This window comes from Sphaeramia orbicularis, chromosome 3 (assembly GCF_902148855.1).
Source record: "Sphaeramia orbicularis chromosome 3, fSphaOr1.1, whole genome shotgun sequence".
Classification (NCBI taxonomy): domain Eukaryota; kingdom Metazoa; phylum Chordata; class Actinopteri; order Kurtiformes; family Apogonidae; genus Sphaeramia; species Sphaeramia orbicularis.
Genome location: NC_043959.1, coordinates 11,456,649 through 11,469,005, shown reverse-complemented (window position 1 = coordinate 11,469,005; position 12,357 = coordinate 11,456,649). Strand labels below are relative to the sequence as shown.

General features: G+C 43.6%; 1 protein-coding gene across 1 annotated transcript in view; it reads left to right on the top strand.

Moving 5' to 3' along the window:
* LOC115416997 (very long-chain acyl-CoA synthetase-like) overlaps nucleotides 1-12,357 on the top strand; it is a 32,231-nt gene that overhangs the window by 19,443 nt on the left and 431 nt on the right. The window contains exons 5-9 of the mRNA XM_030130908.1: nucleotides 7,002-7,196; nucleotides 7,274-7,364; nucleotides 8,208-8,406; nucleotides 11,662-11,759; nucleotides 11,915-12,045. Coding sequence (XP_029986768.1) covers nucleotides 7,002-7,196; nucleotides 7,274-7,364; nucleotides 8,208-8,406; nucleotides 11,662-11,759; nucleotides 11,915-12,045 — 714 coding nt within the window. The remainder of the gene's footprint in view (nucleotides 1-7,001; nucleotides 7,197-7,273; nucleotides 7,365-8,207; nucleotides 8,407-11,661; nucleotides 11,760-11,914; nucleotides 12,046-12,357) is intronic.

The following is a 12,357-nucleotide window of genomic DNA, read 5'->3' as shown; positions in this document are numbered from 1 at the left end:
GGGTCGTAAAAATTCTGTCATAACATATTATCCGTCATTTCAAATTTTTATTTTTTAATGATAATGAGATATATTTAGTTGTATTTAATGTCCAAAAACATCTCAATGATGCAGCAACTGTAGTTACTGCTGGCTGATAAACCAACGTGATACCATGACTCGGATAATTATATACGCCACTTTTAATTGGTGTGTTATCTGTAGACATTATAAGCTTCCCTTGTGTTTGTTCACGCAGTGTCAAATCCCATGCACTGAGGGTTAGGGTTCAGGTTATGTGAACCAGAGATCTGGGCACAAATTGACATGCCATCAAATAACACATGAAAGGTAGAAAATGCGTACATATAGCACACCAAATGCCATAAGAACTGGAGTATTCCTTGCTTGTCCGTCATCCTTCACTGCATCAGTCCCTCTTTTTTCACCGCGTTAATCAATGCTGTGTGTTTGAATTTGTGTGGGGTTTTTTGCAATCATTGTTTAATACATGATTTTGAATTTTAAATGGTTTAAATGTGTGATTTCTTTTTCTGTCATTTAATGTGTAGGGTGTTTGTTTAATTTAGACTTGCATCCGTTGTGTGGTTTGAGATACAACAAATATACAAAAGACTGAATTAAAACGACTGACTTAACATCTTAAATGTCAGACTAATGACAACCTATGAATCTGTCCATTGTCAAATAGTTGAAAAGAAGTCAATTATCTGAGATATCTAAATTTAAATTAGTAATTAGTCCATGTACATTCTAGTCTGGGCAGGAGTACTTTCTAGTCTAAATAAAAATAATTTCAGGAGTCCATATCTGTCCGTATTTAATTACCAAATGACTTTGATAAATTATGTGTCACTGGTAAATTTATTTTATATTGAATCTCATATTAAATCTCATGAACATCAGTGGTCAGAATAATTGTATCTATAAGTCTATCTTTTATTGTTTTGTTATACATTAGATTATAAATAAAAATAGTTTAGATGAAAATGTTGACTCAAGTTAATTTTTTATAATTTGTTTTTTTTTGTATGAAACTGAAACCAGACTGAACATATTTTTAAGCTCAAAATGCACTAGAATGCAGGAAAAAGACTTCATTTTTCCCAAAATTTCCCAGGGGAGCTATGCTCATCGTCACGGTCCGCTATGCGCCCCGCTGCAGGGACCCAGACTGGCTGTGGCTTTTTGTGGCTACACTCATTTCTACTAATGTAGCCACAGTGGCTGTATCTTTCATTTTCCTAGCGCAAGTACAGACTAAATGCCAAGTTAATTTGACTTTAAATTTGTTGCAATGTCAGTTGCTTTGTATAATCACTAGACTTAATATCATCAGTTCATTTTACTTAATTCCAAGTAGCTTTAAATTAAACGTATTGCAATATAAATTGCTTTGTAAAATTATTCAACTTACCATACTTTCTGGGCTCTAAGGCGCACTGGAATATAAGCCACACCTAACTAAAAGCCGCGGCTGACTTTAAGTCGCACCTGACTACGCCGCAGGTGTCAACGTTGTGACATGAGATATTTACACAGAAAGACTATTTAAATATTTATTTCCATACCTTAACTGCTTTTTTCCAAACAGTGCCTGTAACACAGCAGTAAAACGGCAGTAACACAGCTGGTTAAAAAACCCAGAAAAGTCATTGATCGCTATTTTCATCTTCCTTCTGCTCATTGAAACCGCTGCAGACGTCTTCTTCAGTGTCAGAGTTGAACAGCCTCAAAGGCTCCATCACACACCCTCTACGTTTCTCCTCCATTGTTGCTCAACAGCACTTCTGTGCAGCAGCTCTATTTCCTTCTTGGACAGACAGATCGATTGGTTTTAACTTAAAAGTTGCATCATATGCATTTCTTCGTGTGTTTTCCATGATGAGGGTTTGTGCATGACACGCAAAATGATTGTTAAAGTTAAGCTTAAAACTTCTCTTCGTATCACCTCTTCCACCTGTCTGTCTCACTTTTGTGCTTTCTGCTAGAGCGCCCCCTGGAGGCCCTTAGCCCGTATAAATCTATACTCGAGCTGCAACGCTGTATAAGCCGCAGGGTTCAAAATGAGAAAAAAGTAGCGGCTTATAGTCTGGAAAGTACGGTAATATATTGTAGCGCGGTTGGAAGTTAAGACAAAGTTAGTTCAGTGTAATCAGCCAGTATAGACAGTGCTTTTAATCTGGTAAGGTTTAAAGGTGCGGGAGACTTTCATGAGCCGTTTTTCATCAAATCTGTCAAACCTCAGTCATATCCTCAGTATCACGAATCTGTAAGTCTTTCTGTGATTACTCATCTGAATCTTTTGCATTACAGTGAACAATTTCAAAGTGCCATCCACCAGAAACAAATATCATGTGTATACATTCAGCGCCAGGAGGTAACTCGGGCATCTTCGGAATTTTTTGTCGCGACATGCATTGTGGGAAATGGAGGCTTGTGCTGCCGCTGCAGGGAGGTTTGTATGACCGCCTGCAGTAGAGATTCAGGTGAGTAATCACAGAAAGACTTACAGATTCAAGATATTTAGGCTATGACTGAAGTTTGACAGATTTGATGAAAAATTGCTCATGAAAGTCTCCCACACCTTTAAAGTTTCACATTGTACTAAAACAGTCCTAGATGAACAGTAAATCCATAGTTCTTCCTATGGCTCTGACTCATGGTGCAGCTCTACAAAACTACAAAAACGCAAAAAGGCCAATAAACACTGACATACACACATTCAGTCCAAATGAACACTAACACCACAACCCCACTGAACCCCTGCACAGAAAAAGAACACATTTTCAACAACATGCCCAATACCCACAATGCAATGCACAGATAAAAAGGTGTGGTCAGGACTACAACTGAGTGATTCAAATCCATTCAACTGAAACTTTTTCCTACTTTCAACTATGTCTACAAATTAGTAGAATATACTGAACATTTTATAGTAATGTAATAAAACTAAAATCATTTAAGTACATTGTAATTAAAGCATTTTAGTAAAAACAAAGTCTGGGCTTACAGTGTATCCTGTTTACAATCCAATCAGAATTCTGTTTATTGCCATGTAAATAAACAGGGTTCACATGACGAGGAATTAACTTCAGCGGTTTGGTTCTAACATAGAACATGGAGTGAATAAGAAACATACAGTAAAAAATACGACATAATACAAGAAAATAAGTAAAGAAGTAAGAGAATAAACAAGTAAGCTAAATTCAAAATATACAATCTACGGTGTGGACAAAAACAAATGGGTTTGAGTGAGACTCTAATGGTTCTGGTTTTGGTTCTGTGCGGATAGTGTCATTAGTTATCAGTTCAATCAGCCGGCAGATAAGGTGCCAATGCAGTGGATTTGGTGTTGGAGTTATTTAGAGTTAAGGAGTTTAACATCAGAGGGGAAGAAGCTGGTCCTGTGGCATGAGGTTTGGTCCCAATGGATGGTAGCCTCCTGCCTGAGGGACGTGGTTCAGAGAGTCCATGTCCAGGATGAGAAGGGTCAGCTGTGATCCAACATGCACAAACAGGGTTCTGGAGGTCTACAAGTCTTGGAGGGATGGGAGGCTGCAGCCCATCCTTCTGACTGTGTCCAAGGTTCAAGGTGACTTTATTTGTACCCGTGGGTAGATTTGTTTTGCAGCAAGCTCTCGCTCACTGCCGGTCGCTGCATGCGCATGCACCCAACACAAATCCTTCAAAAGAATTACAGTGAAGATAATGCAAGCACATACATCACATATATAAACTAGAAGCACTCGGAGAGCGCAGACCTCCGCCAAGGCTGATCAGCCGCACCCCCGATCACCACCAAAATTTAATCATTTCTTTCTTATCCCATTTCCAACAAACCCTGAAAATTTCATCCAAATCTGTCCATAACTTTTTGAGTTATGTTGCACACTAACGATCAGTGCCCCCCCCCCACCCCCCCGTGGGCCCCCCCACCCCCGATCACCACCAAAATTTTATCATTTCTTCATTATCCCATTTCCAACAAACCCTGAAAATTTCACCCAAATCTGTCCATAACTTTTTGAGTTATGTTGCACACTAACGGACAGACAAACAAACAAACAAACAGACAGACAAACAAACAAACCCTGGCAAAAACATAACCTCCTTGGCGGAGGTAAACATAAGACATTATGAACACAGTACATGCGGTCACGTGATGGAACTTTTTCGATGGATACGGTTGTGGGAGGGGGACAGGAAGAAAAGAAGAATGTTGTGAGGCAGACAGAGATGGGGGGGGGGGGGGGGGGGGTTAAATGCTTGTATGTGGTGAGTCCTTGAAAGTCTGTGTGTGTATGAAAAATAAGAGACTCAGACTTCTATCTTTTATCAGTTCATTCAGTCCTGAGTCTTGACCGTGGAAGGATGTTTTCACTGCATAGGAACAGATTAGACCAGAGTGGCTCTAACTGCTTTACCGGCTCCCGGGAGAAACAGAATTAAACGGGGAAAAATGATTTGATTTTTGCTTAATTTAGTTATAACTTAATTTTTGTTATAACCAGGCCACAGCATTACTCCTCACTTCAGAGCAGGTAGATCCTCCTGCATAGTTCGTCCTTTTTCCCTCAGTCCCGCGATTTGCCAGAGCGCATCCACGGTCTATCCAGCGATGTAATCCAACTTTTGTGTGAGTCCACAGCTCATCCAGCCAGGTCTCGCACGCAATCGTCCGACTGTGTCACCATCCGCTGTAATACCTTCACGTTGTCACTAACCGCTCCAAAGTGCTCCTTAATTTCGATTGACAGCTGCGGGGTCTCTATGTGTGCTGCTGTCTTTCCAACTTTGCGATAAACCAGGGCAACTCCAAGACCAATTAGAAGGTGTCCTGTTATCAAAAATCCAAATAGGTAAAAATCAATATCCTCCACCGACAGAACCGACAGCCATACTACCTCAACTTGTTCCAAGTGTCGATCGCATGCTGCAAGGGTTCTGTCAGGGCAGGCGGGCTCCTCCCGACGCCTTTGTTCCTGGGTGAAAAAAAATCTTGTCAATTGCGCTGAGTGTCCAGTTGATCAATTCCATAATTTAGTTGTTCGGGAGTACAGCAAGCAGGGGATCCAAAGACAAAAACAGATGAGACGCAGAGGCAAAACCAGGAGGAAAAAAAAAGAGGAAGGCAAGGACAGCTCAGAAACACATCTGCTCTCGACAGAGGACAGGAAGGAAGGAGGGCAGTGGTCCCAGCAGACCACACGGTGATGGAGGATGGACTCAATGATGGCCCTGGAGAACTGGACCAGCATCTTCACTAGGAGCCCTGGAGAACCGGACCAGCATCTTTACTGGGAGCCCTGGAGAACTGGACCAGCATCTTCACTGGGAGCCCTGGAGAACTGGACCAGCATCTTCACTGGGAGCTGGAATTTCCTCAGCTGCTGTAGGATGAACATCCTCTGCTGGGCCTACTTGATGAGGGAGCTGATGGTCGGCTCCCATTTTAGGTCCTGGCTGATGGCGGTCCCCAGGAAGCGGAAGGAGTCCACGGTGGTGATGGGGATGTCTGTCAGGGTGAGGGGGGGCAGCAAGGCTGATACTTTCCAAAAGCCTGTGGTCAGCTCCACTGTTTTCTGGGTGTTCAGTTCCAGGTTGTTGATGCAGCACCAGGAAACCGACCGGTCCACTTCCCTCCTATACTCAGACTCATCCCAGTCCAAGAGTAGTCCAATGAGGGTGGTGTTGTCTGCAAACTGAACCAGCTTGACAGACTGGCGGCCAGAGGTGCAGCAGTTGGAGTACAGGGAGAAGAGCAGAGGAGAAAGTACACAGCCCTGGGGGGGTTCCAGTGCTGATGGTCTGGGTGTTTGAGACAGTCTTCCACAGCCTCATATACTACCTCCTATCTGTCAGGAACTCAGTGGTCCATCAGCAGATGGCATCAGGCACATTCAACAGGGACAGCTGGTCCTGGAGTACAGCTGGGAAGATTGTGTTGAAGGCAGAGCGCAAGTCCACAAACAGGATCTTTGCGTAGGTTCCTGGAGAGTCCAGGTGCTGAAACATGAAGTGAAGGGCCAAGTTGACTGTGTTGTCCACAGACCTGTTGGCTCTGTAGGCAAACTGCAGGGGGTCCAGGAAGGGGGCTGTGATGGTCTTGAGGTGGTGCAGAACCAGGCGCTCAAATGATTTCATGACTACAGACATCAGCGCCACAGGTTTGGAGTCATTAAGTCCAGAGATCCTTGGCCTCTTTGGGACTGGAACTACGGTGGTGGATTTGAGGCAGGCTGGCACATGGCATGACTCCAGTGAGGTGTTGAAGATGTCTGTGAATACTGGAGTCAGTTTATCCACACAGTGTCTCAGGGTGGGGGGTTCAGTCTTCTTAACAGCCTGGTTACATCCTCCTCCATGATTAAGAGGGCTGTAACTATGGGGGGGGGGGGGGGGGGGGGGGGGTGAAGGTGGGAAGGTGTGAAGTGGGGTTAGGTGAAATGGCTTCTGGGGTGCAGGAGGAGGGGGAATGACTGTCCATGTTGGGGTGGGTGCAGGCGTCATGGCTGCCTGATGGTTCATCAAAGCGACTAGTCTCAGATCGTCAGTGGACTTTAACTGTGAATGCAGTCGTTATCAGGAAAACTCCACATTCTTTTTCCCCGACTGACCACATCAGACGGCGGGAGCCCACAGTGGGACGGCTCTTCTGGACTTTAACAGAAGGTCCTACAGGTGTATCCAGAGCAATTTTTACAGCGTACTGTCTCCATGACAACAACCAGTAGCACACGAAAAATCCTCACTTAAATATGGTGGTCTCCAACACATTTGGACCTGTTGACATTTGTGCAGACGATCTGAGCAAGTCACCTGAAAACCCAGGTTCAAGCCCACACGCACAATTCTAGGCTGTGCACGCAAATTAGCACAGGCAAATTAGTGTATGCAAATTAGTACAGGCAAATTAGTACATGCAAAGTGGGATGGTAGTAGATCCTTCCAGTCTTTTTTTAATCCTCCAATGGTTTTAATTTTAACTGAATCTGCAGAGACACGATGACCAGGACCACAGCGTACGCTTGGCCATTGGAAACGGAATCAGAGCCGAGGTTTGGAGGGAGTTCCTCCAACGCTTTGGAAACATTCACATCCGAGAGTTTTACGCCTCCACGGAAGGAAACATTGGCTTCGTCAACTATGCCGGCAAAATCGGAGCCATTGGACGAGTCAACTTCCTGCATTTGGTAAGAACCAAGCCCCCTGTGGCTCTGTTTTTGGTCTGAATTTGTTCAGAGGTGACACTGTGTCCGGGCTTTTGCAGAAACTGTTTCCTTTTACTCTCATCAAATATGACACTGAGCGAGATGAACCTGTTCGAGACAAGAACGGCCTCTGTGTGGAGTCCAAGAAAGGTGAGGAACATCTGCAGGGGTCAGGTCACTGGGACTAACCCTAACCCTAACCCCCTAATCTACTCTGGATGTGAGTGTTGGTTATAAAACTGTTAGACCTGGGTCTGGATTCTGATTGGTTCGGACGTGGGAACATCAATGTTTCTGCAGCAAACGTATTGTTTTTGTATTTTTGTTGTGAGTGTGTGTTTAGGGTTAGGGTCTAACCCATGTGATTTATTGGTTAAATTAGTGTGTGGTTGAGTTTATAGTGATGGACAGAATAAAGGAGGGAGATGAAAACACAGAGACTTTGAATTAATTAAAGAGAATGAGGAAAGTTGAAAAAATCCAAATATGCAGCTCTAACCCTAACCCACGGGACTGAGGACCGAGACACAGGACAAAGGTAGTCCAACAGGACTGAGGACAGAGACACAGGACAAAGGTAGTCCAACAGGACTGAGGACAGAGACACAGGACAAAGGTAGTCCAACAGGACTGAGGACAGAGACACAGGACAAAGGTAGTCCAACAGGACTGAGGACAGAGACACAGGACAAAGGTAGTCCAACAGGACTGAGGACAAAGACACAGGACAAAGGTAGTCCAACAGGACTGAGGACAGAGACACAGGACAAAGGTAGTCCAACAGGACTGAGGACAAAGACACAGGACAAAGGTAGTCCAACAGGACTGAGGACAAAGACACTTGGACTGTTTCCTTGTGCAGTTTTACTTGTACATGATTGAATGAATTGAAACTCATTTGTATTCTAATATCAATAATGATCATCTATTTGTCTGTTTAGAATAAATGTTTGAAATGGTTTAAGACACGGATCTGTTGATGTTGTGTCCAAGGTGAGACTGGACTTCTGGTGTCCATGATCACAGACATCGCTCCGTTTGTCGGTTACACCCAAAACGAAGAGCAGACAGAGAGAAAAAGGCTGCGCGACGTCCTGAAGAAGGGAGACATGTACTTCAACAGTGGAGATCTGATGAGGCTGGACCAGGACAACTTCATCTACTTTCAGGACCGAGTAGGAGACACCTTCAGGTACCAGGTCCCAGTCTAAGACCACCTTGACCCAAATCCCAGTCTAAGACCACCTTTAACCAGGTCCCGGTCTAAGACCACCTTTAACCAGGTCCCTGCAGAACCACAGAGTTCCCACAGTCAGAGTCAGATGAAAAAGGCTAAGCTGACTGAACAACTAGAAAAGCACTCAGAGAGCGCAGACCTCCGCCAAGGCAGATCAGCCCCCCCCAAATCACCACCAAAATTTAATCATTTGTTCCTTGTGCCAGTATCAACATTTCCTGAATTTCCAACTCCATCCATAATGTTTTGAGTTATCTTGCTAACAGATAAACTACTATATCACTTTTGCTACACATGATGAATCCATCTTTAATATCTTGTAGAACCTGTTGGGAACTTATTTTGTATTTTTTTTACCAAGCACTCTGACCATTCATTGTGGAGTTACACATACATATGTTGAAAATATCCCTATCTCCCAATGATAAAGAATCCTTTTAAAAATTCCTGGTTCCAGACAATGATCCAGATCAGTCCCAAAATCTAATAATTTGTTATTCATCCCATTTCGGACATTTCCTGAAAATTTCATCAAAATCCGTCCATAACTTTTTCAGTTACGTTGCCAACTAACCAACAAACAAACCCTGGCAAAAACATAACCTCCTTGGCGGAGGCAAAAATCTTACCAAGATAATTTTCACTTGTTCCATTGGAAGATTGTTTTGGTTAATTCAAGATTTTGTTGCTTAATTCAAGCAAAATAAAATCCGCAATCTGGATCAGATCCGGATCAGTCTTTGCCATTTGATAGAACACCCCATTGTAAATCCCTGAGTCAAATTGCATGAGATTTGCACAATTCCCCCATATTGTGATTTCTACCATAAATATTAGTCCCATATTTATTTTACCTATATTTTAAGATTCCTTGACCATGAAAACATACTATTAGCAACTGGATTCATAATTATATCCTTATTAGTTCAGTAGTTATTCACGAAAATCACATTTCTTGTAATGGCGGTTTTCTTCTGGATCTAGCTCCTTAAGTATTAAAGCTACATGAAATCCGGTGGCATACTCCCGATGTGGAACTGACTGAGCTACACGATGGCACTTGTCAGAAATTTCTACCTTTAATATTAAAGGCACAGTAGGCCAAAAAGTAAGGGCACCCCCATTTTTTATATAAATTGAGATAAAATCCGCCTTCTGGATCAGATCCAGATCAGCCTTTGAAATGTGATAGAGGACCCCATTGTCAATTCCTGAGTTAAATTTCATGAGTTTTGGTCAATAATTAAGCGAGATATTGGGAAATGAAAATTTTGGCCCCATTTACCACAATGTTAACAAAAATTTCAAAGTGATCCAGAATCCAGGATTTCTTCCGGATCACCCCCAAAAGTTAATCATTTCTTCCTTATCCCATTTCCAACAAACCCTGAAAATTTCATCAAAATCTGTCCATAACTTTTTGAGTTATGTTGCACACTAACGGACAGACAAACAAACAGACAAACAAACCCTGGCAAAAACATAACCTCCTTGGCGGAGGTAATAAATAACTGTTTCCCCCAGTGCCCCCCCCCCACACCTTCATGTCCACACTCACCCTGTCAGACAAACAAACACACGTCTGTGATGAACACATCAAACCCTGAGCTGTGTATACTGATGTAAACTGACGCAAACTGATGTAAACGGAGGTAAACTGACGTACACTGATGTAAACTGACGCAAACTGATGTACACTGACGTAAACTGACACAAACTGATGTAAACTGAGGTAAACTGACGTACACTGACGTAAACTGACGCAAACTGATGTACACTGACGTAAACTGACACAAACTGATGTAAACTGAGGTAAACTGACGTACTCTGACGCAAACTAACGTACACTGACATGTCGTAGCTACAGCGGGAGCTGCACTAGTCTGACTCATTTGCATTGGACACTGGACTGTCTTCAGTGGACAGTGGACTGTCTTCAGTGGACACTGGTCTGTCTTCCCCTGAACTGGGTGGACCCCTGAGTTTCAGCCCAGGTAACCCCTGCATTAAAGCTATACCGTATGATGTGGCATTTTTACACTTTTCTTTTGTCATCTTAAAATGCTCCTAATAAGTGTGTGTCAAACTAAAATGTAAAAGAAATCTGCCAGGTATTGAAACTCAAAAATGTTTAATTCTCATGTATTTCTGATAAAAGTCTGACCAATCATTTTAGTCGGTCCGAATAAAATAATTGGCTGAACCTGACTGAGCCTCCTGTCAATCATCCATTACAGCCGTCCAGCATCCGATCCATTTTCTCCGCCTCACATCCGATATGTGTCCCTCTGAATCTGACGCTTCACTGGCGCTGCTTCTCCTGTCACTGACCACAGTCTACTGTCTAGGATGTGTTTGGATAGAACTGACATGCACATGTGGAAGGGATTAAACTGATTTATGAACAGAAACGACAACTGAGGGGCACAAACGGGAGTCTGATGAATGAAGGATGGAGATAAAAGTCCGGAAGTCAGCTGTACTGGACTGAACAGGTCTGCATAAAGCTCAGCTTTTATGATGGTGGGACTCATACAGGTACAATTACATGGTGTCACACAATGTAAGATGATATAGGATGATAATTATATGGACTATGAAACTTCAAATGTCCACGGAAAATTCGCTGAGGCCGCACGTTCACAGTGCGCGTGCCCATCCCCTGGGCACTGCAGTGAAGACACTGACCCAGTACTGCACAGACCAGGTCTACTGATGGAACAGGAGCTGCGGGCCCGCGGCAGGTGGATGATGCATCTGATTACTGAGGGAGGGGTCCGCGGACACGCCAAAACGGACCGGACCTCCACCTCTGCTTCCACCTCCGTTTCCATTGCGCATCAGATGAGAGGAGGAGAGAGGAGGAGGAGCCTCAGAGCTCAGGCAGAGGGAAGGGGGCAGGGCTTTGGAGAGAGGCGGGTTGTTCATGTTCAAACTTTTACTAAGTGCTGTGAGAAATGCCACATCGGTAGGTATAGCTTTAAGAGGGATTCATGAATTCTGAGACTGACAACAGTTCAGTGTATGCTGTAAAATGGTACACTGTTGTGTTGAATGTTATGTTGCGCAGAACCATTGCTGTGGTTCGTCTTCTGTCTCCACGCTGAGAGGACTGGGGGTATTGGACAAACCTCATGTTGTGTCTTTGTAACTGCACTGAGAGGACATGTTTGTTGTCCATGTCATTGTGGCGTACATTTGTTCTTCCAGGTGGAAAGGTGAGAATGTGGCTACGACAGAGGTGTCGGACATCCTGACCATGAACAAGTGTCTGAAAGAAGCCAGTGTTTACGGCGTCCAGGTGCCAGGTGACCAGCACTGAAACCCTGTTCCATTCACTGAAGTTGATCATATGATGCATATGCCTTGATGATGATTGTGATGTTGATGTTGGTGATGGTGATGATGTTGATGATGATATTGATTATGTCATAAATGTGCATTTGTGTGCTTTGTGTTGCAGGTCATGAGGGCAGAATTGGGATGGCAGCTGTCACTTTAACAGATGGGGTTGAGTTTGATGGGGTTCACCTTTATGACCATGTGGTCCGTTACTTACCATCATATGCGCGGCCGTACTTTATCAGGATCCAGGTCAGTCAGTTTTCATTTCATTACATGCTTGATTTGCTTTTTTGTACGTTTACAATGTTCAAATGCTTCCAGCCTGTTTATTGTTATCTTGTTGCTTCTTTTAAAACAAACTAACACCATAAATAAGTGCATTTAGACAGACTGAAAGCACAGGATCCAGTTCCCACAGGTTTGGGTTGGTTCAGGGTCCACAGTTACCTGGACCTGAAACCAGGGGCTCATTTCTGCACTAACTCCTTAAATTGTTAAGCCCAGCGCAACGCCTGGCCCTTGACCCTTAAGCCTTGACCCATAAGCCTTGGCCCTTAAGTC